Source organism: Manacus vitellinus, unplaced genomic scaffold (genome assembly GCF_001715985.3).
Source record: "Manacus vitellinus isolate BGI_N305 unplaced genomic scaffold, ASM171598v3 scaffold_1_pilon, whole genome shotgun sequence".
NCBI classification, from domain to species: Eukaryota; Metazoa; Chordata; class Aves; order Passeriformes; family Pipridae; genus Manacus; species Manacus vitellinus.
Genome location: NW_021939396.1, coordinates 33531018 through 33556824, shown reverse-complemented (window position 1 = coordinate 33556824; position 25807 = coordinate 33531018). Strand labels below are relative to the sequence as shown.

The following is a 25807-nucleotide window of genomic DNA, read 5'->3' as shown; positions in this document are numbered from 1 at the left end:
AATACTGACTTCTATTTAAAACCTCTAGCTGTAATGTTGGTTTGGTGTAAACTCTGTGGTGAACGAACAGATAGTAATGTGTCAAAAGTGAACTTTGCAGTTCACCTGTTCTCCAACACTTACTTCATTTACAGCTAGTCCCATGCATATTAACCTTCTCATTGCTCAATATGGTATTAGAACCATCTGTAAAGAAACTGTTTTTATTCTGATGAACTTTTTTAGTGTTTGTTAATCACATTTCTTGGATGGGTCTCTTAATAATTCCTATGGAGTTTTTGTCTTTTTTTTTTCAATATCAGAAATGTATTTCAGCTCTGTCTGAAAAGAAGACAATATTAAATTCCCAGCTGGACTGAGGAATCCTTTACAGTGCTGTGGTACAAGATAATGTGCCCTGAGGAACACTTGATTTCATTCTTCTGTGATACTGGAGCTGTCTTGCACTGATAGCCATTATTCGGTAGCAATGCAGAAACAAATCCATGTGGTTTTCTCATAGAGTACATAAGTGTCATGGCAGATCACTGAACTTTAATTGCTATCATCTGTCATGCATAAGGTATTTAATACCCAGGTTCCAGGTCATCAGATAGGACCACAAAGATGATTAAGGGAATGGATGATCTTTCAAATGTGTACTGAGGGAGATCATAGAATCATAGAATCAACTGGGTTGGAAAATACCTCAGAGATCATCCAGTCCAACCCTTGATCCAACACTGCCAGACCATGGCACTAAGTGCCACATCCAGCCTCATCTTAAAAACTGTTCAGCCTGGAAGGGGGAGCGTTCATGGGCAATCTTATCCAAGTTTTTAAAGGCTTGGTGGAAGGAAATGACTAAGAGAGAACTCAACCTTTCTCAGTAGTGCCAGCTGACAGGACTAGAGGCAATGGACATACATTAAAAACCATGAAATTCTGATTGAACACAAGAGAAGACTTTATTTATTTATTTATTTTTACTGCAGAACACTGGCCAGACACTGGCACAGGTTTCCTATAGAGGTTGTAGAGTTTCATCTGTGGAGTTACTCAAAACCTGGCTGGACAACCTGTCCTGTGTGGTTTTGTGAGTAGATCAAAATTTGTGTGCTACCATATTTTTTTCAACAGGACTCTAAATAGAAATTCAACTTGGGCCTCAAGTACCCTTGGACCAAAATAGTTCTTGTTGCATTCCAAAGTTATAACGTCCCATGGGAACAATCTGATTTCTCCAGTTTCTCCAAATGTGTCTTTCCACATAGGGAGGAAGAATTGCTGTTTCCCACATGCTAGCATAATCAATATACTGTTTTATATAAGTTGTTTCTGTATTTAAGACAGGTAGTGCTATCTACTACTCAAGATCAGTGTTTAATCACAGTGTAAAATCTGCTGTTTAGTTGCTTAAGATATTTTGTTCAGGCTAAACTTTTTCATCCCATCTGTATATTCTACCTTTCTTCCACTTTATTCTTTTTTACCCAATTTTGGTGCAGTGAAAACTACAATTGGAGCAATTCAGCTTTTTCCTGAAACTAGGGGAAAAGAGTAATTTGCCCATGTCTTTATTACTTCAAGCAGGTTGTCAGGAAAATTGGCTGAGCCTGTAGGCATGTATGTCTTCCATATTGGTGTCTAGTATTTAGAATGACTTTTCCTATCATTGCACATCTGCTGTGGGCTTTGCTGGGTTCAGAGGCCTTAGGTGAGCCATAAAAATCTCTTCTGTGTTGTCACTAATGCTTTTGCTGCCCTGTATTTTGCTGCCTGCCTGAAGAAAGGAGCGTTGTGTGAGGGCAGCAGGAGTGTAAAGCGGGACAAGGATCACTTTGGCTTTAAGGTCTCCTGGCAATGAGATACAAACGTATCAAGGGAAGGGATACTTACTTCTATAGATGATGGAAAGAAAGACAGTAAGCTGCTGCTCCTGCCACTTTTAGCTGTCACCTCAGTCTATGAGTGTGCATGGGTTGTGACAACTACTTGCACATGTCAGAAGCCAAGAGCACAGAGTAATCTCTGAAGTGAAAAAATGTAGCGAAAAAATGTAGCAAAAAAAAAAATGTAGAAAAAATTTCTGCTTTCCTAAAAGAAAGAGAGGGTTCTTCTCCACCAGAAATTTACCAAGTTTGAGGGATCTGACTATGACTATCTGAAGAAGGTCACCCACATATGTTTAGGAGCCAGAAAGCAATAGTGTGGTGTTCTATTCCAGTGGTTTCGGATCCTTTTTCTGGTTATCACTTCAGAAAACTTCATTGTGGGTTCAGTGGGTCACTCTTTTTTTCTTTCCAACATAGCATCAGCCTTCTAGGTGCTAAAGCAAGCAATTGGGAAGCACCTAATCTCCTCCATAGGATTAGAGCAGATGCCACAGAGCCTTGGGACTTTGGGACAGAGCTTCACTGATGAAGCCCACCGAGAGGGTAAAACAGTTTTGAGCTAATCACCAGACATGTTGTCTATTTTAGACAGGTTTTCCAAAGAAAGAGGCTTCAGTGATTGAGCTGTGTTGGCTTTTTCAACCCATTAGTTTATTTGAACCAGATTTAGCAGGGCAGCGAGGTCCTTAAAAACATGAAGTTCTGATTTTCATGAAAATCGGTGTCTGTTTTTGAAAGGTACTAGTGCCATATTGACGAAGGAGCTATGCTGAAGTCAGTAGGCAAGTTTGCAGGCCAATCTGCACATGCATAAATTGCTGAGAAGGATACATAGCAGAATTGGCTCCAGCAACTGCTGCTTCTTGCCTAGAATTTTATGCAAGGGAGCTGACTGTGTTTGGGAAGGAGAGGATGCAGATAAGTAGGTCACATTCAAAGAATTATTTTTCTTTTTTTTTTTTTTTAATTTTTTTTCTGCTCTTTGGGAAACGTCTTGCGGGAAGTGTATCCTCTGTTTCCCCAAAGATCTCTGAGGCAGACAGCTAGATGATGTCTAGTTATCAGAACACAAATGTCACTGCTTATCCTCTACCACTAAAGGACTCATCTCGTAATGCAGCTGTAGAAGTTTTACACTCAGGTTTTAATTTTATTCTGTCCTTTTAGGATGTTGCAGGTTTAGAAAGATAGTTGATACAGAATCTGGAAGTTGAAGACCTGGATTTTTTTTCCAGTCGTAGACTGAAGAGGTAGCCAAAGAAAACTTCGGCTTTCATCAGTGGGCTTAAAATTCACATGGTAGTGTCCTGACATACTGCAGTCTTCAGGAAATTAGTTCCCCTTGTCTAAAGTAGTTCTATACCTTTTGCTAACTGTTTGAAATAGCTACTGAATTATTTTTTATTCTTTTAATGTATCATGCAAATCTGAACTTTGAAAGCAGACAGGAAAACTGTATAACCTGGGGATTTTACAGCACTTTGTTTTAATAAACACACAAACCAGACAACTTAACTCCCCCACCCCCCCATACCTCCCTCCCCCCAACCTTGAAATAACTTTTCTGTACCTGCTCAGCACATCCTTAGCTCTGCATATTTTGTCAGGAGAATAAAAAAGCTTGTATTTATAATATGCATCAGTTGCAATATACATGGTAATATAATCTCGTGGGAAGGTGTGGAAGGGGAAGTTGAAATGGCTCTTTGCTGATGATTAAAACAAAACAAAACAAAAACAACTGCTGATTCCCTGTCCAGCCAGCTTGCTTGGGACATTTTTATAATTCTTTTACTGTTGTTGGAGAACTCCAGTTAGCCTCAAACTGGAGCTCGCAGCTTGTGTGTGAAACAGGCAGCTGCTGGCACGCAATGCTCCCTGAAGTTGTTTCCTTTCCTTTTTCCTGAGATTTAGTGAAGGGGGGGAAGGGGTTGGAGTCACATGGATACAAAGCTTTTGATTAATGTCCAAGTCTGCTGCTGCGGAGGCTTTCCAACCTCTCAGCTAGCAGGGCGAGCTGGGAACCAGTGACCGCTCGTTTCCTTCAGGCTGTGTTCTCTTCCTGACGGGAAAGGAGCGCGCACTGGGGTGGCTGCTCGCCTCCGGACCTCGGGCGGCCGCGGGAGCGGGGTGAGCTGGGGCTGCGGCTGCAGCGCGGCTGGAACCGGCCGAGCCCGGCCCCGCTGTGTTACTTGGCGGGTCTTTTGTTGTCCTTGTCCGCAGCGCAGTGCCGGGGCGCTCCGGGAACGGCGCCGGGCTGGGAACACCGATCCTCCTCGCTGCACCATGACAGAGGAAAGCAAAGGGGAAGGCAAGGGGGAAAGCGGGAAGGACTTGGAGAAACAGCTTCGTTTACGCGTGTGCGTCCTCAACGAGCTGCTCAAGACCGAGCGGGACTACGTGGGCACCCTGGAGTTCCTGGTGTCGGTGAGCGGAGGGGATGGGGGGGCTCGCCTCGCCCGCCGCACCGCTCCGCAGCTGCCCGGAAGCCGGAAGGCGGTGGCAGCGCGGCGGGCAGCGGGACGGCGGCACTCGCAGCCGGGAGAGGGTCTTACCCTGAGCTTTTGCTTAAAAGGGAAGGAGAGTAACAGGTTTTGAAATGGCCGAGGAGAGGTCGTGCGTTGCCCACTCCTCACTCCTCCGGCCGCACTTTGGCACCGATGATCTCGCGTCTCCGGGCATGGAAGGGGAGGGGGTGTGATGTGTTTGGGTTTAGCTCTGCCACGGGTGCGGAGGCTTGCGTTCATTTTAGGGCGCCGCGATTCCTTTACTTGCGGTAGTCCTAGAAACCCAGCGGTGCAGGGGGGAAGGAGGAGGACAGAGGGAGTGCTGGTGTGCAGCAGCTGCTTGGCATTAAAGCCACATGTGGCATTCACTCCTGTCTTGTGATACAGGGTCAGCTGCGAAGGTAGCACGTTCTGGTGAGTTGCGGTCTGGCAGTTTTAGCTTCCTTCTACATTTGACTATCACTGTTGATAGGATTATTGGTGCCCCAGTCAGAAGGGCGGGAGTTCTCACTCTCTCAAAAAACCGAAGTGACAAATTATTGCAAAACAGATGCATGCAGTGTTTAATTTGTGCCTGGTCTCGGTAGCATCACTTTAGGACTCTGTTGTGATAAGTATGTCCAAATCAGGTGCTTCAGCTGGCAAAAGATTTCACAGTAGCCCCCATCATACTTTTCTCTCCTCCCCTGTCCCATTGAAGAGGGGAAATCCTTCCAACTGCAAACTTCCTGCTTTGCTGCCTTGAGAACTGTGAACTTTCTGCGTATTGTCATGAAAGAGGAAATTCTTAAGTTGGCTGTGACAGGGAGAGTAAAAGCACAGAGATTGGAGTGAAATAAGATCTACAGAGTAGCTTATTTTCTCCATATGTTTATCCGCAACAGAACCATGAAAAATGGTAAGTGGTCCAACATGTTTTCTTTTTTCTTTTTCTTTTTTTAAGTTTAGGATGTATATTTGAGAAAGAGGCGATGTGTGATTGTCTTCCTTGCTTTCATTTAATGATTGGGTTTTACCTATTGTAAAAAAATGTTCTTCAGTATTTTACCTTAAGCCACAAATTTGGTGTATTTGGAGTCTTAGATCATTTCAGTAAATTTGAAGAATTTGAAATATCTTTTATTTTGGATTCAAAGGTTTTAGGCATAAGATATTAGTATTCAAGCAGTAAGTGCTCAGATTCTTCCAAAGATCAGACATATTTCAAATTGTATCCAAACATTGAATTCAGTAATAAGTCTTTTTCCAGTTTGGATCAAGATGATCTAAATAAATCATATGGAGAAAGGGAGGAGGACTGGTGTTAAATATCTGGTTCTATGTCATGTTTTTTGTAATTATTAATCGTTGTGGACAGGGTTCAAGTGACAGTTCACAGATGCAATCCTTCACAGGGAAATGTCATCTGTTTTAACTGTATCTCAGCCTTGTTTAAGGAAACAACTTGTGAGCTTTTCTTTGGCCTACCTGCTGGGACTGCTGTTGAGAGCAGCTGTGGTGGTGGATTTATGAGAGCCACTGGACTAGGGCCAGTGTGGAGACCATCACATTGATTTCACATAAGCCATCAAAACCATCATTGTACTTGTTCTCGTGGTTACTTCTTGATCTGAAGACTAGATCCTCTCATTTAGGTGTCTTAGGCTTATGGTTTTCTCTGTTTTTCTTAAAGCCACTTTCAGTCCTAGGACTAGCTAGTTTGAGATACAAACAGTATTCCAGCTTGCTTTGTTTCACATTCTGAGGTGGTCTTGGGACACACATGCAGGGGTCCTTCTTATTAGAAGTGAACTGGAAGCTTTTCTGTAGGAGCATATCTGGCTGCTAATGAATGTGCAGTTCCTGGGGTTGGACTAGAGCTAGTCTGAAGTGACGCTCACCACCAGTGTGAGGTCCTAGCGCTGAGTACTTCTCTATCCAAACATTATCTTATTTTCCATGATGTCTTGTTAAAGTAGAGAGCAGTGTGAGGGGTTGACATGCCAGTCAAAGTTAAGAGTTAGGCTTCCAGGTCTTCTCAGTGGAGCTCATTGTGGTAGAACCCATGTTTCTTTTCTGATTGTGAAGCTGAAACCATTTACAGTCTCCCTAACAGTTTGCACAAAGTACCTGCAGTTTTCACTGTAATTAATAGGAAATAGGATATTCACTTAGATAAATGAAAAAAACCCTGTGGATGGCTGGAGAATGAAGAGGTTATATAAGGAGGAAGTGACTTTACTCATCTGTGTCAACATGGGAATGCTTTGCTGGTTTCCATAGACTGGAAACACATCTATTATATGTTAGATTTATTTAGATTCTTCAGTTTATTTTGGAATTAAAGAAAGTCTCACTGAGAACAAATTTCTAGTTGGCTATTTGAAGTATTTTTTTCTCATACTTCTCTATGATTTTTCATCCTCCACTTATCATCAGTGTAGTGAGGAGAAGCTTGTTTTGTATGTTCTGCCAAAAGTCTACAACACTAGGTACAAAGCAGAAGATTTGATATATTCATTATTTTATTAGATAGAAGTAGCAGAGTAGTCATTTCCATGTGAGTTCATTCACCTCTTCTTTTTGGCTTTATGCTGTGTAAATACAATATATTGTTTTACATCTGCAGTCATCACAAAACAAATCTGAGTGGAAAGGTCTGGTTGTATTAATATTCTTCTTCTGTATCTCCTGAATCTTCCAGTAATAAACTTTAGTAGCATAGTCTGTTGAGACATCAGTGATACTGAGCAATAACAATTTTGGGCCCATTTGAGTGAGGTATGTAAACATACGTGAAGTGGATAAACTTAAGTCGCCAAGTAGTTGCCAGCGAGGTTGGAAGGAGGAGGCATGCACAGGAAATTATGAAGAAAAGGCTTTTGCTTTTCCTTCAGACATTTCATTATAACATTTGGAGTGTTGTTGCAATACCAGAGATTTTGTTCTTGTTAACATTTAGCATTTCTTAAACGAAACAAATCTGGTGATGGAAGAATTTCTATAAGACATTAAACATCTTTAAGAACTGTATGTGTAGATAGATGGGATTTTTTATAAGCTATGATATGAGGTTTCTGTTATGAACAATTGATACTTTACTGGCTAAATTACCAATTGGGCTTTTTTCTGCTTCTGGGTGATCTTGCTGGTGATCATACCATCTTCCTGTGGCAAAATCTCTGCTTTCCAATGAAAGAGAAGCTGTACTTGCAAGGGTAGAGGAGAATCTTTTTTTTTTGCAAAATCCTCTTTCTGGAGGGGACTGAAAATGGCAACAGGTGAATATTTATCTAAAATAATTCTATGTTATCCAACTGTGTAACTCAATAATTAATATTACCTTGAGTGCTCATGGTAAAGATACTTTTAAAAAAATTTCTGACTTTACGTACCTTATCTATTTCATTCTTTACAGAAAATGACAAAGTGTGTATATTTACTGTAATCTGTGTAAACTTGATGAAAATTTCTTATTTTGTTCGATAAACATAATTAACCTGGAGAAAAGGAGACTGAGGGGATACTTTATCGCTCTGGGAATTAATCTCATCTGGTAATTGATCTCTTTTCCCGGGTAACAATTGACAAGACAAAAGGAAATAGCCTCAAGTTGCACTAGGGGAGGTTTAGACTGGACATTTAGAAAAATTCATTCACTAAAAGGGTGATCAGCCATTGGAACAGGCTGTCCATGGATGTGATGGAATTGCCATCGCTGAAGTGTTAAAAAAACGTGTAGATGTGGCACCTGGGGACATGGTTTATTGGTAAACGTAGCAGTGCTGGACTTGATGATCTTGGAGGTCTTTTCCAACCTTAATAATTCTATTCTATGACTAGGTAACTAGAGCAAAACTACATAAACTTTTCCAAGAGTCTCTTTGGTCCACGATTTTATGCTGGGGAATTTATGTGATTTTTAAGGAAAGTCTTAAAAAATAGGTTTATCTTTTTGATTTTTTTTTTTTAATTTATGTAATGTTTTCATATGAGGTTTAATTTACTTTGTAAATTAGGGTATTCATTTGAAGCCTCAACATAGCAGTAATAAAGAGACTAGTAAAACTGTAGGTAGAAGTTGCTGAGAAATTAAAAAGTATTTAATAGTAAAGAGTTGCCAAAAAGTGGCTACTTTAATCTGTCACCTTATTACTTGGTCTGAAGCTTAATTTTTATGGTTGTGATTTACACTGACTGACTGGCCAGTGAAGGCAAACCAGGCCACGAAGAATTTTAAGACACGTGTACACAACACTGGCTAAATATATATATATTTATATATATATTTAAATGTACATATATATTTTTTGAAAGAAACTTTATTTTGGAATAGAAATTGGAAATGTAATAGATCTACTACACTTGGTACTTCAGGGGATATCCATGGAAGTAGAGTTTATTTTTCTATGACAGGGATTGTTTTCCTGGTGCAGTTTCGCATTCTGACAAATTTGACATTGATGGGAATAGAAGCAGATGTTGGCGCTCCTATAAGCCTTCCCCATGGCCTCAGCTGGGGTGACTAGTTAGATCCTGAAGCAGCTGGGAGAAAAAACAAAGCTAGTTTATTATGTAGACTATAGTATGGTTTCCAGAGTCTATCAGTGAATATAGATATATATTTCTGCCAGTTAACTCTCAAATCTCAGTTTAATTTCATTAGATTCTGCTGTACTTTCTTCTCCCTTCTCTTCTGCTTGCACTAAACTGCAAATATTTTCCTTACATGTGTGCCACGTTAAGGGAAGCTGAATCCTTGCTTTTCAAAGGGCATAAAGAGGTTTTGTTTATAAGGTTTACTGTCCACCCTTCTCAGTGGCTATGCCACTCTTCAGGATCTGTATTCTCCTGCCACACTGAACCCTCCCTGTTTCATGGCTCAATACATATTTTTTCTTATTATTGAGCAGACTAATTGTTTGAACAAATGGTTATAGTAATTGAGACTTCAGGTAAACTTTGTAGTCAAATTCACTGTTACTAACCCTGGCCAGCAACAGAGGAATGTGTCCTGGATGGAAACTCCTTGAATGGTTATGCTAGATAATGAAGTTAGGTGCTGAGCTTTTCCCAAAAAAGAAGAATTTATAAATGTTCATTAATAGCTGTAGTTTGATACAAAAACAATGTATTCATATGTTGTTTTTGTGTGCATGTGTATATATCATAGAATACCTTAAGTTGGAAGGGACCTGTAAGTATCATCTAGTTGCTAAATATGTTATGTATATGTCTTGATTACAGTAATGATTAGTGACTTCATAGTGCATAATTGCATTTATATTTTCTAAAAGGAATTTAAGTGAATGGAAGGGAAGGGTTTTAGCTGGCTGCATTTTTTGATAAGGTTATGTGATTTCCTTTCTCTTCAGGAAAAGAAAAACAACCTTCTATGGCTACTTCATCATGAAAAGTCAAAAGGAAGTGCAAACACAATTACCATAGAAAGTCAATATCTTTTCCATTCACTTCCAATTTCTGCTGTTTTTAACTTGCTTAAGTGTTAACAAAAATGTGAATGTGGTGTTCCATTTTTATTTGACTTTGCTTGGCTATATCAATAGCACCACCTATGGTCTCTATCAGTTAGGGTAACTGCTTAAAAGCTGTTTATTTCTTTGTAACCCTTGCCCCCAGGGTTGAATGTTTGTTTTATGGAGTGGATTAGCAAGAAAGATTATTCACATCTCCACTAGCTGTGCACAGAGTTCATGCAATGTATGACAATGGCAAAAAGCAGAGATTTTTTGTGAAGAATTTTCAAGCATATATCTTATCTTGTTTGGAACTGGAGGGATTTATACTGCACTATATACTCTAGACAGATGTTTCATACTTTTCAATGGATTTCCTCTTACTGCTCTCAGATGCACTCAGATTATATTGTGAAAAGCTGCACTTTAAGAAGAAAGATGGTTTGTTTAGCTGATCAGTGAAAAATCTAGGATACTGAAAGGAGAAATCTTTGTTTCATAGCATTTAAGAGACTTTTCTGTTCCTAAGACTTATTATAGACCAAGACTTTGTCTCCTGAAGACCGTAATACACTTAGAGGTGTTGCACAACTTCATGATTTATCTGAATATAAATATCATATTTGCAGTGTTCTAGTTGTTCCTTCCTCTGTCTGATAGCTCACTCCTAACTCTCCTGCTACATATATTCCATAAATTTGTAATGTGAGCTGCTAATTTAGAAGAGACTACTGGGAGGGGACCATCAATCAATATGTCCAGGCTTAAGTTATTCCATGCAGCCTAAAGCTGTTGAATAGTGTGCTGTTTGCAGTGATTTCAAGTATTTGTGGAGACATATTTTTCAACCCTCTTTAGTAGTAATTTTTGTCATCATTGTATAAACACCAAGCTTTGAAACTATGCATTCCAGAGTTGGTTTGTATTTATTTGGTAAGATTAAGAAGAAAAGGCTCAGTGGAATTTTTATTATTGCCTACAGTTCCATGATGGGTAGATATGGACAAGATGCAGACACACTCCTCTCAGAGGTACATAGTGGAAGAAGGAGAGGCCATGGAAAATGGGAAATTCCAACTCAATGTGAGGGAAAAAAGTACGATGAAGCTGATAAAAAACTGGAATAAGTTGCCCAGAGGCTGTTTTTTTGTTTTGTGCAAGGGTCAGCTGGGCAAGAGTGGACAACCCATTCTAGTTGACACTGCTTTGCTCAAGCAATTGGGCTAGATGATGTCTGGAGGTCTCTTCCAACCTACATGACTCATCAATTTGCAATTTATTGGTATGATAGGGAAAGAAGACAGACTATTTCAGCCATTTTCAGGAGAACAGATTTTTCAGGGTTGCATCTCTGCTTTGTTTCCCTTATACTCTGAAATTCCAGCGCAAAAGGCCGGGCTATACTGTTCAGCAAACAAATATTCAAGAGGAAACTCAGGTACACAATTTTATTTTTTTCCTTCAATTGTATTATATTTGCTCAGGAAACAGATAATCTGACACTTTTGTACTATTTTCTATTCAGAGATCTCTCAGTGCATTGCTGTCATTAATAAATCAAACCTATGTAATTCTACAAATGGGAAGTTAGAGAAATCTTATTTTTTAGGTCCCAGTGGAAGTTTGTGCCAGAACCAGAAATACCTGATATCTTGATTCCCAGTCCAGTACTCTGACAGCAAAGAGCCATTTCCCTTTATGTATAATTGATGCTAAAATAATGATTGTCTACTTAAAATGTCTGAGAAGCTGCAAGGGTAACCCCTCAAAGCCAGTTTCATTTTGTGCAAGCTTGATTCCTCCTGTGGTTATCTCATAGACTGTTCACAGTTGAATTTGTCCTGTTGTAGGGATAAAACTGAGATGTTAGGAGTTGACACATTTCAGGTCCCATGAGACCTCCTGCTTGTCGTTTGTGCTTTTGGCAGCCTGGCTGCCAAGTCATCTGGCATATCTGATGAGCTTTCAAGTTCCAGACTGAAGAGCATGAAGGGAACATGTAGCAGAAACAGCTAGAACTGAAGAGCAGTGGAAAGAACAGTAATATGTTGGAGTAAGTTGGCTTTCTTTATTTCAGTGTAATTTGTGTGATGCAGGCTCCCTAATAAATTGATAATATCTTGCTGAATGGAGCAGAAAAAATAATCTACTCCTTGAGCTTCCTAGGGAAGTTTTATATGAATTTGCACTTCAAAATGAAATTTGGCTGTAGCTGCTGCTACCTGTGCCTGAAGTTTAAATACATTGTATATATTAATATGTTTGCTTTCTAAATACATTTTTGCCTATTATAATAAATAGAACAAGTGACCAGTATCAATTGAATTGATGAGGAATTTACATTAAAGTGTTTTATAATTTGCCCTGTGAAATTTTGTGAATTCCTCAGACTGTTTGAAGGGAGTCGTTCCTAGAGTGAGGAATGAATGTGTTCCTACAAGTTGACTTAACAGTCCCAGCCTCCTTATGCCTAAATGAAACGTTGTGACAGAGGAGCATCAGTGGAGACAGAATGCTCTTCAAGAAATCTTGGAAAATAACTCATTACGCTACCATGTGTCCCTGTTAATAACATCACACAGACAATCTCAGCAGGAGATTGGTAACATGTATTGGAGAGCTGAGTTGCTTGAGGTATGTACATGATGTCTTCTGTGATACTTAAAGGTGAGGTTTTAAGAGCTCCATCAGGGATATAGATCAATTTAAATAGTGTGGATTAGGCAAAAGCAATCATGGGGAATATCTAGGTCTGGAAGAGTTATCCGTGAGATTTATGCAGTTAATCGTAATTGTAGCTGGTTAGGTATGGGCTGGGCCATGGGAAATTTGCTGTTCTTGGGAATTTAGCCTCTTTGTAGATAGTAAGTAATGGTTCCCTGGCCCTAATACACTTCCAGGATGTTCTCAGGTTCTTCTGTAAGCTTAATTTGCCATTTCTTTACTTCTTAATCCCTATAGTGACACTCTGTAAAAAAAGTTGGGCACTAAAAGCATGAAGCTATGAAGTTGGAATATAACAAATTGATTGATGTCTGGGATGCTATGAATTTGTTTAACAAGACTAGAAAATAACTTGGCACATACTAAGCAATAAAATGAAGTGATGTTACCCAAGGAATTTTAAGTATAAGGTGTATTCAGATTCCTAGAAGAAATAGCATGTGACAGGATGCTTTGAGACAGCATCCTCCAATTCTGTAGTGTGAGTGTGGTCTTTGCTCTCAAAGTCGCAGAGGCATTTGAGGCTTGAACAGACGTGGCAGCAACTGAAGCTCTACAGCATATAAACACTGTTTTCATTAAAAAAATACCAAAGCCTTACAAGGTAGAGGGAAGGAAAAGTGGCACACACCTGCAGAGTTAGTGTTGTGTCACATGTAAAAGGTATACGGCTGAACAGTTCGTATATATCCTTTATTGTCTGGGAGGGAAAGTTATTTTGCAGAAACCACAGAAAGCAGGAAGACGTAAATAAGTCCTGTTTCATGAATGCCTTTGAAAAATGGCCACCTTACATTTATAATGATAGCTACTTCCTTCCTTCCAGTGTCCGCTGTTTTTTGTTCATGAAAGCTTATAAAATACCACTTAAAAATGAACTTGCAGTATATGATAAAGACCTAAAATCAGAGATATTGGAAGGAACCTGTGAATTGCTGTGACAGATTTAAGAAAAGGTCTACCACAGTGTCCTGATTCTGACCAGGACAGGGCTAATTTTTGCAGTACCGAGGAGGGGTTATGGCTAGGACCCAGAGCTTAGTCTGTACTACTTCATGTCATTGCCGGTGGAGGTGGGAAGGGAGTCTCTTCCAGGGAGAAGAGGACCCTTCTGGTTGGCGTAACATGGCAGAGGGAGTGGTTGGGTACTGTTTCTGTATGAATTGTTTACCTCTTTCTTGTGCCCTCTGTCAGTAGTAATGTTGCTGTTACTGTTCATTTTCTTATCTTATTGCTGTTTCCAGTAAATTGTTCTTATCTCAGCCTGTGATTTGTGCCTCAAATTTTCCTCTCCAGCCTGCCACAGGGGACTGGGGGGAGGAAAAGGGAATGAGCGAGCAGGTTTCAGTGGGAACACCAAAGTGGAGACACCTTCCTAAACTATGACATAGTAATTTTTTTATAATGGTAGTTAGTAGCATTACTTAGGGAGGGTGTGCTTCAGACACCTGCACTTAATGTTTGGGTCTATCTCTGCTGGAGATTGTGGATGTAGGACCTGGTTGCAAACTAAGTAATCTCTGAGTTTGCTTACTTTATATTTGTACAGTTTGTGGTTTTTTTGGCGTTTGTAACTTCTGAATGTGTATCCCACAAAACAATTCCTTTTGCTCATTTTAAATGTCCTGTCTGAAATATTTGCTAAGTAGTTGCATCACTATTTTTCTTGTTGGAAGTCCAAGTCTAATTATTCCTTTTATGAAACCCCTTTCATATTTTTGATCATCTTTCATCAAACTCCTTTGGGATGAATTCTTCTGGTGTCAGTACCATTGGTTTCATTCTTAACCTTCTGCATACAGTTTTCAGGGTGTAAAAATTAAAATCCCCAAATATGTATAATAGATGTTTGGGGTTCTGAATGATTATTTTTCTTGTACTGAAAGATGTTAGAATTCTGTTTATCCTTCTTTTGCAAGGTGCAGTTAGCACCTTACTTAGGCATTTTTTTCCTCTCTTCATTTACCTTTGAATATCAAAAGTGGCATTTTCAGAGGTTAGGCAAGATGCTTGAAGTATGATTTGTAGTTGCTGTCCTTCTCACCATTCTGTTTTGGTGTGTGAATTGGGAAAAGATGTAGAAAGAGCTCTCAGTGAAGGGTAAAGTAACCAACACCAGGAATAAATACAAACAATGAGAGCTGTGAGATGAAAGGAGAAACTCTGTGCTCTGGAAATAGGAAGGAGAAAATATTGGAAATGAAGGAAAAATGCACTAGGAAGGTAGAAAAGGAAGAGAGAAGGGTTATTGGTTCTTCTAAAAATGAAAATGCACATAAAAATCCCCTTTGAAACGTGTCAAGTATGTGATGAGATTTTCTTGTACTGTAGTATTTGTGTTGAGGACCCCTGGTGGTCTAGTGGTTAGGAAGCGGTGCTCTCACCACCACGGCCTGGGTTCGATTCCCGGTCAAGGAATTCCTGATGGAGCTAGTCAGCCCTGTAAGGCCATCCATCTAAGAGAAGGTCACTCTAAACAAACCTACGTCCTGAGGACCTCGCTGCCACCGTCCGAGATCGCTCGGCCCCAACAGATGAACCTCAGGATTAAAGGGTGGGCTCAGTTCAGCGCACACTGTGTCTCACCTAAAAAATCCACTGCGCAGGCTCGAAGGGTAAAGACCTTTCCCGAATCTTCGCTCGCGAAGACTGGCCATGATGGAGTATTTGTGTTAATAGGACAGGCATCACTGGCTTTTGCAGTGTTAAATTAGATACTGCTTGTCATCTCAGAAGTAAACAATGTTGTTGGATGGTTGCAGTGAGTGTGACTGTCAGTAAGGTAGGAATGCAGTTTCTTAGATATCTTCAAATACAGTCAGATTGAGATGTGAAAATACTGTTATCTTTGCATTTGGTTATTGTGTGCTAATTTGTGTTTATTTTATGATAAAATCTGAAATTTCAATAGTTATCAAGAGATAATTGAGAATTTTTTGAATAAAGAGAGCAATGTGAGCTTTCTTTAACGCTTACCAGTAAGAGAGATCTCCAGGTTTTCAGGATGATGTGACAAATGGAACATTTTGGAAGTGACAAGTTGTAGATTGCTTCATAATGTTGGAAAAATTTTTGGTAGAGTTGAGATTTTTCTGTGGGTTAGAATTACAATCCTTCCACCTAACATGTCTTCATTGTATCTGTTGTTTTCTCTAAATGGAAAGGTTTGTTTTCTAATAAGATACTGGTTCTGTAGTTCAGTTACACAAAACAACACATAAATACCATTAATAATGCTACTAGTGGAATTAATTAATGAAAATTACAAAATTGGATGTAGTTACCACATTTAAATATGTTGTAATATACCTGGAAGGATTCTTTGTGTGGGCAGAAGAGCGAAGACCTGATAGCAATGACTTTTGTTTTCATTTACTTTAAGGTTATTCCTAATTTATTTATCTCTTTGACACTGTGTGAGATCCTGTTTATTAAGAATAATGCCTGGAAGTTGGCAGTTATATTCTGTATGAGTGTGTTAATTTCTTCCCATATGCTACGAGGTTGTCCTCACAGGAAATAAAGGACCTTTTCCCATGTTTAGTTATACTGAACTGTTACAATAGTCAGACTGGACAGAAACAATGGGCAGGAAAGTTTCCTGTTTTCCGCAGATACTGAAGAGGTCTTTGGCCCTTCCCAATGAAGGTAAAGCTTTCTTCAGTCCCAGTGTGAGTGCACAGAGAACTGGTTTTCATTACTGTATGGAGATGCTGTGATCTCTATTGAAAAGCAGTGCTTCACTCTCTTAAATGTGTTACAGACCATTTGCTGTCTGTTCTATCTATCCTGATTACATCTCAGTATTTGCATTTAGAAATAGTAAGTTACAGCAAGGAAAGCTTAAAGTTGCCCCTTTATAAACACTCAGATATATTGTGCTGTGTTTAGAATGCTTTTGGATAGGTTATGAAATAAAGTTTGGGCCTCAAATGGACAGCAGAGGAGAATAGGATGTCCTCAAAAGGAAAGCAGAGGAGAATACAGATACAATAGATTTGGAAACTTTTCATAATAGTAAGGGTATTTGAACTGCAAAAAATGAATCGTGCTTTGTTTTTAGTCTCTGGGGCCAGGACAAAATTGGGGAAAGCTGATAAGTCATTGTCTCAGCAAATACAGTGGTGAAATTTTCATGTGAAGCTGAGGATAAATTGCACTGATACTGCTACAATATAAGCTGTGGTTTTCCATAGGTAGGGAAAGACAAAGAATCTGACTGTCCCCCCGCAAAATGCCCACTGTGAAAACCTTTTCAGTCATGGTTCAACCTGTAAATTCAAAAGAGATTGCTTGTCTTTAAATGTCATATACATGCATTAAAGAACATTCCCATCAGATGTTGGGGATGACCTTCAGCCACAGTTAACGGTTATTTTAATTGGAATACATGAAGATAAAAGTTGAACAGGAGCTGTACTACTGGTGCACTTAATTCATAATTTCACTCAGTAGACCAAGTAAAGAAACTTTTGCCACATTAAAAACCATTTTTTAAAAAAGTATATTTGTTTTTTATAATTACAATAATTCATCATCTACTATACTATCAATTTTTAAGTAATTAAGTTCACTGCTTACTACTTAATCTCATTAAGTTCACTACTTACTACTTAATCTCATTAAGTTCTTAACTTGGATTTTGTAATGCAGTTTTCAACAACGTACAATCCAGTAAAACATAGGTTTTCCAAATTCGTTTGCAGGACACTTCTTCTCTGAGAAATTCTTTTGATAATGGGATCCTTTGACACACTTCTTGGATCTGAGTCAAAATTTTCAGGTGAAGTGGTAAAAAGGAATTGCCTCTTATCTTCCAAAGCTTCTCTTGTTTTTCTGTCAAAGAAAACCTCTGTATACTTTGTATACAAATAACACTTTAAAACAGTTATTGATGCAGTGTTGCATAAAATCGGTTGTCCTGACATTTAAAGTGATTTTATGTAGATTACTATGGGATGTGTGAGCAAGTGTTGTTTTCTGCTGGGGAATTGCTGTATCATGAAAAATGGAGTTAATTTGGGCATCCTGTGAGAAATGTGTGCTGGGAATACACTGGATTAATTATTTTTCATCTGCATTACAGCAGAGTCCACACAAAAAGTAACAATTTTTACACTTGTAGCTTTTGTTAATAAAAAAATCAATAGTGAGATTTGGATCAAATGGCATTCAGTGTAAAAAAACCCCTAAATATGACCACCATGACCACTATTATGCATTTGCATATTATGCATCTTTGTACTGAAAAATTCTCCATCCTTACTTGCCAAGTGCAATTTGGCTTTTGAGTGCAAGAACTGTTAGATGTAAAACAGGACTTTGGCGAAATGTTATTTTGTGTCTAAACTGTTTTGTTCTTTGTATGTTGTTGTCTGCTGTAATGTACCATGGCAATAAAGGCTGTAATGGCTATTCCATTCCTTTTCCTGTTGTTTTGCAGCCACCAGACAGTTCTGGGATAGTGCCGTGTTCTGAGTTTCCTATTTGTTTCTAAACCTTTTAATTTCACAGAGTAAATGTCTTTCATATTCTGGCTAGTGGTAATGAATAAAGCATTCACACTATAGTTATCCCAAAGACTTCCAAAAGGAATTTACCAGTATATCACAGCAATTCTGGATGTTGACCCTTTATTCTTCCATTTATGCAAATTTATTTACTTGGTTTTGTCTTGCAGGAGATGGTGTTGTTATTGCTGGATAATTGGACTTGGGATAGCTGCAACATTCAGTGTTAGTAGGGCAACTATAGCTTTACTGTGCACTATGGATGGGAAACAAATATTTGCATATCAGTGCTCTTATAGTGGTATGAAGTCTTGTACAGTGAAAGCTTTGAGAGTTTTTTCTAGTTAATGAAAAGTGTATGTGAACTGCAGACTTGCTGCATGCAATCAAATTTGACTTCTAAGGTTTTGAGAGAAAATGAAACATCTTAGAATAATATTTTTTCGCCTTTAAAAACCTCTAGTACTGCAATGAACCCCAAGATTTTAGGGGACTACTGTTTTTATGAATTTTCACAGGTAGGAAAAGTGGCTACCATAGGTGCTATCAAATCTTGACTTTCTATGTAAAGACTCATTATATCACTTTATAAATTAGTTTCTACTTCAGTAGATTGTTGTATACAGATATATATAGCCCTCTGTTCCTAGTATGTCTTTAATTCCAATTTACACACATCCCAAAATATTATGTGGATTTTAAAGCCATGATGAGTCGTGACTGGACCTCACATATGAATATAGTTGTTTATCTCATTTTAATTCTTATAGAAACATATTGCTAAACAATTTTTAAACCTTTCATTTTCCCCCTTTATTTTATGTCTGTTGTTTATTATATCCATATTTCTTGTCTGGAAGCTTGTCTCTTGCTTTTTTTGTTGTCATTGTTTAAAAAGCTTGGTCTGTGGATTTTAGAAATATCTCATTGATATTTGAATTCAGGTCCCATATTTTGCATCCACTGGAAAAGCATGTTACAATTTTTTGCTTTTTGATTAGAAGTGTACAGTAAAAGTCAAACCTCTTTATGGATCAATGATAACTAATCTATTCAAGCTTGAGAAGTAAAGATAGTGCTTCAAAATATTTAAGGGCTACAACTAGTCATGGAAGAATATTCTCTGATAGACACTGTTAAGGCATTTCAAAATGCTTGTGAATTCCCTGAGTGATAGCTCTGTGTAAATGGGCACATCCACAGCAGGCATCAAGCTGTCACTGCTGGTCCTTATGCCTGTGACTTTCTGTAGCTGCATGTGCACAGCCTGTGTCCAGGGTACAGAGAAGGAAAAGTCAGCTGTCCATATGAATCTGTTATTTCTAGGGAATGATTAATATCCTGGTAAATATGGATAATTAACATGAATAATGAGGTAGCCTGCTTCTATGCCCAGCCTAAGACAAAGACCTGAGGAACCGGACTGCTGGTTAAATTTTAGATTCTCCTCAGATCTTCAGTGCTGCTGGCGCAGAGTGAATGCAGTTCATGTCAGCACTCACGCTACTCCCACTTATTCACGTGGGGACAGGACTTAGGCAAGGCACTTTGTCTCAACCTCTGTGTGTACTTAGACTTGATAATCTTCTCCTTTTTTAAATGCTCTTTTAATGACTACTGTTCAGGACTTTACCACTTGGCCTCAGGGAATTAGATACTGCTGCTCCTGCCTCACAGTAGCTCTGATTTTTTAATTCAAAAGTCTATGTCCAGTTTTTCCTCTCATGAGAAATAATGGCTTCAGTGATAAGTATTTTGATAACTGAAGAATGAAAATATGTTTAGATGCCCCCAATTACCTGTAAGCAAATTTTTACAAAACAGACTTCTAAATTGTATGCTCATACTTATGCATGGCCAATTAACTGGAAATTGTGGGAAGACAAACTTACCTTAGATTCTATGATGAGGTAGGGAATGGGCTGCTGATCCCAATCGAATTGTAGTTTTATTTTCAGGTTCTGCTTCTAACAGACCAAGATGTGCTAAATATGAATAATAAAATAGTTATCGTGTAATATATGTATGTGCATATGTGGATGGTGTCTGTCCTAACCTGAGGCATGTATTAGAGTTTCTTATTTTAGGAGTTGTTTATCTAGGTACTTAATGGGAGAAGAGATTACCTGAAGGACAGATTGAGAGCACCTTGGTTAGGAGGCGTCTATCTCTCATTTTCATTCAGTTACTGAATTAAGTTAAATACCCTTCCTAAAAGCTAACCAATAGATTTTTCCATTGTTGGTCCATTTTTCTTTGTTGGTGTTATCATAGAATCATAGAATGATTTGGGTTGGAAGGGACCTTAAAGATCATCTAGCTCCAACCCCCCTGCCATGGGCCCAGAATCTTTCATTATACCAGGTTGATCAAAGTTACATCCAGCCTCCTGGCATGTGGAGTCCACAACCTCTCTGGGCAAGAAGTTCCAGTTCCAGTGCCTCACCACCCTGATAGTAAAGAATTTCTTCCTATCCTCTTTCAGTTTGAGACCATTACCCCTTTTCCTATCACTCCATGCCCTTCTGAAAAGTCCCTCCAGCCTTCTCATAGGCTTTCTTTAGGTACTGGAAGGCTGCAATTAGGTTTCTCTGGACCCTTCTCTACTCCATGCTGTACAACCCCAACTGTCTCATCCTGTCTTCATAGGAGAGATGCTCCAGCCCTTTCATCAACTTATTAGCACCCTCTGGACTTGCTTCAGCAGGTCCATGTCTTTCATGTGTTGGGGACCTCAGATCTGGACACAGCACTCCAGGTGGAGTCTCACAAGAGCAGAGGGGCAGAATCACTTTCCTTGACCTACTGGTCACGCTGCTTTTGATGCAGCCCAGGATGTGGTTGGCCTTCTGGGCTGCAAGTGTGCGTTGCCAAGTCATAATGGCAAACACGAAGAAGTCTTTCTCCGCAGGACTAGTCTTGATCCATTCTGTTCCCAACCTGTACTTGGGATTGGCCCTATCCAGGTGCAGCACCTGGCACTTGACCTTGTTGAACTTCGTAAAGTTTGCACAGGCCCACCTCTCAAGCCTGTCAAGGTCCCTCTGGATGGCATCCCTTCCCTCCAGCATTTCAACAGCACCGCATGTCTTGGTGTCGTTGACTGACTCGCTGTAGTGACCGAGGCTGCACCCCATCCCGCTGTCCATGTCACTGACAGATGTCAAATGTACCAGTCCCAATTCTGTCCCCTGTGGAACACCACTCGTCACTGCTTTCCCCTTGGATTTTGAGCTGTTGACTGCAACACTTTGAGTGGGATCATCCAGACAATTTTTTTATCCACCAAGTGATCCATTCATCAAATCCATGTCTCTCCAGTTTAGAGACAAGGATACTGTGTGGGACAGTGTCAAATGCTTTGCACAAGTCCAGGCAGATGACATCTCATGTCCTTCACTTGTCCACTGCTGCTGTAACCCCATCGTAGAAGGCCATCAAATTTGTCAGACATTATTTGCCCTTAGAGAAACCATGTTGATTGTTACCAATCACCTCATTATTTTCCATGTTTGTTTAGCACAGTTTCCAGGAGAATCTGCTCCATGATCTTGCCAGGCACTGAGGTGATACTGACCAGCGTGTAGTTCCCTGGGTCTTCCTTATTTCTCTTTTTGAAAATGGGGGTTATGTTTCCCCTTTTCCAGTCAGTGGGAACTTCACTGGACTGCCATGACCTCTAAAAATATGATGGATAGTGGCTTAGCAACTTCCTTGGCCAGATCTCTTAGGACCCCTGGATGTAGCTCATCAGGTCCCATGGATTTTTGCACCTTCAGATTCCTTAGATGATCTCAAACCCCGTCTTCTCTTATAGCAGGTGGTTCTTCATTATCCCAGTATCTGTTTCCACTATCTGCAGCTTGGGCAGTGTGGCTGGAACACTTGCTGGTGAAGACTGAGGTAAAAAATTCCATTAAGTACCTCAGCCTTCTCCATGTCCTGGGAAACCAGGTAGCCTGTATTCTTCCTGAGTGGACCCACATTTTCCTTAGTCTTCTATTGCTGATGTACCTGCGGAAGCTTCTTTTGTTACCCTCAATGTCCTTGACAAGATTTTCTTCTGCCAGTGCTTTAACTTTCCTAACCATTTCCCTGGCTGCTTGGACAATTTCTGTGTTCCTATCAGGCTACCTTTCCCTGCTTCCACCCCTGTAAGGTACCTGTTTGTGTTTAAGTTTGTCCAGGAGCTCCTTGTTCATCCATGCAGGCCTCCTGGCATTCTTCCCTGATTTCCTGTTACTTCAGAAGCCAAGATTTCCATCAGATTTATCTATAAATTTTCAGCTTGAAAACATTGAAAACTGTTCCTTATGCTGTGAAGAATTCCTCTATTATTTTTTTTTTTACTTTCAGTCTTTTCTTCCTGGCCCTAGTATGAATAAAAAATGACACCTTTTGTCATCTCTCTTTGGTAACCACAAAAATGAATTCATCAAGTGAACGTGGATAAAATACTTCAGTTTCCAGAACCATACTTAGTGTCTGTGTTTCTAAAGGCTTTTACTGGAGCTACTGTACGTACTTGTAGCTTAAAAAAGCAAAAAGAGGTTAATGTTATCCTGGAACTCTAGTGTCATAATGGAAGTGCTTTGTCTTAGTTTAAGTAAATATTTACTTTTAAAGTCCAAATTTACATTAGCTAAAAAGACTCTTAATGTGTATTGTAGATTGTGTATTCTGATAATAGTGCTGAATAAAACATGCTGGAAAAGCGTTCTCAATGTGCCAGAGTTATTCTGAGATTTGCATATTATTTATGATACAATACATTCAGGCTTCCATTATTTGAAGCAACTGGAAGTCAAACCATGCTGTTCCTATCGGAGATGTCACTTGCTGTGGATGGGTATTCTGACAACAGGCATCTGGAGTTGCTGAATGAAATATGTGAAGAAGCAGAGACAGAGACTGATGAATGCTACAGCAACTGCTAGCCCTGCCAATAACAAATTGCAAAATAAGAGACTTGAGTGTCTGGAATTTTAATAATTAGGAGTAATGAAGTTTGAACGCGTACCTATGGATGCTGGAAAATTTCTATGGGCCTCCTGCATTTGGTTAGGGAAATAGCATGAAGAGTAAATTTAGTTGTCTCCTAGTGATGTGCCTGAAACACTGAACCTCTAGCTGGTTCTTTCTACAGTAGATTGGCCTGCTATAGTGCAAGAAAATATGATCTAAAAAGCCACTCCACCATCCTGTTGAACAGGATCACTGTATAAGAGAGTAGCCATCAGAGTACTGGGGGGGGGGAAGGAGGAACTTGGAGGAGATTACTGCTTTTTGAAACAGATAAAGGAGAGGACTGGTTAATTTTAAGGTACTACAGGGACAAAGTAGCAATGTGATAACAGAAAACACAGTGTTTCAGATATTAATAATAATTTAAACTGGTGCCTTTCATTGATGTGCATGTGCTATCAAAAGGTAGCTAGATCTTTTTTGATTTTAATTGAAAAAAATCCTGCTCGTTTGATTTTGTGATGTAGTATTTAATGTTTTTAAGGTGAAAGGAGATATTTAAAGTTTCATATTTTAATAATTTTATAATGAGATAATGCTGACTTACTGCAGCATACTTTTTGCATGTATTTAAGCACTCAGCACAAATTAAAATCTTATCTTTAGCATTTTATGACCAAGTCAGTAAAGCATTTGCTTTTAATAAACAGATGAGATGCAAATACAGAGTTTTCTGTGTGTTTGGCCAGGAAACTGACACCTTCGTATTTTGTAGAACTTTATTAAACATGAGGGAGAGGCAAAGTGGAGGATGTGGTGGGGTTATTTTCCTAATGTTGGAGAATAGGCTTTTACTCTTGTGTGTGAATCCAGTCAGTTCAAACCAAATGAAAAGCTCGGAAGTGCTTGTTGGAGGCTAATTAGAGGCCTCCACCATCACTGCCTACAGAATCTGTTTGCACTCGGTGTTCTTGGCACTGTGCACACCACTGCACCGATTTCACTCTTCATCTGCCACCTCTCTACAGCCACTGAGCCTGTTCCAGTCCAGAGCCACTGGCCTGAGCAAGATTTTCCAAGCGGTTGCATCTCTAATAGCCTGCACCCTTTCAGTACCAAAGCTGGATTGGGAAAGACTTTATACCTCTTTTCCCACTCGATGAATGTGTTGACAAATGCAGGATCAGGGAAAAGGAGCATAATAGCAGAAATCAACAGAATTATGAGCTGAGAGCAGATGATAGCAGTGGAAATGGTGAGCAAGCAAGGACGGGCAACAAAAGCCAATAAACTGAAAGCAGAATTCAATACATAGAACACTTGAGTGCACTCTGCATAAAAAGCTTGGACTGAAATTCTGTATTCCTAGGTCTTCCTGTTTGTTCCTTGGTTATTTAGAAATAGTTGTGAAACACTAGGAAAGTGCAATTCCTTGCTCTGGTAAACTCTGAGGATTACTTAATCTATTATTATTGCCAGCTAGTCTACTGAAGCAGTAGAGACTTCTGCTCTAATGTAAAGGATAATGACTTATGCAGAGGTGAGTCTCTGTTTACATGTCAGAATGTATGTTTTTCAGCTTAAACACAGTTACTGGAATGGTCCTTTGCTGCTCACATTAAGTGAGTTGGACGGAGAGGGGCAAGAAAGATAAGTCTTCATTGCAGTGCCAGGAACTTGTGTCTGTTGAAGTTCTGCTAACTCTGTTACTCCTATTCTTGTGTGATTTCACTGTCATCATATGTACAACTTTATTTACCATAAAGTATGTACTCGGTGTAGATAAGGACATAATTTCTGAAATAGTGTTATGAGACTGGGGACGACGTGGCCAGTCCCTGTTCTTTCAGTTAGCCAAAATCGTGGCTCTGCTTCCTGCCATGATCTCTTTGCTTGACCAACCCCATTTTTTTGCAATAGCCAGGGAATATGTTTTATTGAATATCTGTAATATGACATGGAATGAGAATGATCACACTAGAAGTCCATTGCTTTTCTAAACTCTCAGCTTTTGTTAAAGCACCTCATACTTCATCTGCTGTTTTGCTGTCTGATGCATCTTTGGCTATGGGACAAAGAGATGTCATGTGTGTTGGATGGAGAGAGGTGATGAGGGGAGCTGCCTCTGGATTCCTACTGGTCCTGTGCTTGGGAAAGGTTTCTTGCATGTGGTAGAGATCAATGACCTTCCTCCTGCTGGAAGTCGGAAGCTTCCTTGACAGTTTGGAATTGATCTGTTGAGGTCTTTGTGTAACTGTAAGTTACTTGAGATGCACTACAGTATACTTTTTAAGTAAAATGGGGTACTTTTTAAAGTAATTTAGCAAAGCAGAAATGTTCATTAATGAAAAATGCAAAAGCATTTTGTATTTTAGTAATATTTACAATTTGAATGGAAATATGTCTGGATAAATTCATTGTGTAGATATATAAAAAGACCTGTTCTCCTGGAATAGGAAAACTTGGAGATCATATCGAGAAGTTTCTGAAAACTTAAGTGATAAGCTTTATTCACATGCTAGGCAGCTTAGTAAATTAATGTTTTAAATGAGAGAAAACCATTAATAGTAGTCCATGGAAAAAGATATTATTTTGCAGTTCTACTGTTTTAAATATATATTTAAAATTGTTTTGAGGTGCATTATTGAAGTTATTCTAAGCAGTATTTATATGTATAATATAGTTAAATATTATATATGTAATATAGTTAAAGTCATAGAAGAGAACTAAACAAAGACATCTGAAACAGGCATCGTGATTGTTCTTTGAAA

General features: G+C 39.2%; 1 protein-coding gene across 3 annotated transcripts in view; it reads left to right on the top strand.

The window, feature by feature from the left end:
- Positions 1–3892: 3892 nt before the first annotated feature.
- The window catches only part of PREX2 (phosphatidylinositol-3,4,5-trisphosphate dependent Rac exchange factor 2), a 167914-nt gene continuing 145999 nt past the window's right edge, over positions 3893–25807 (top strand). For 2 of the 3 annotated variants that reach the window (XM_018079551.2, XM_018079566.2), the window contains exons 1-2: positions 3934–4004; positions 4098–4301. In XM_018079551.2, the coding sequence (XP_017935040.1) occupies positions 4161–4301 (141 nt within the window). In that variant the 5' untranslated portion in view covers positions 3934–4004; positions 4098–4160. Of the gene's footprint in view, positions 4005–4097; positions 4302–25807 lie in introns of all 3 variants that reach the window. The other variant, XM_018079559.2, reaches the window with a different exon arrangement.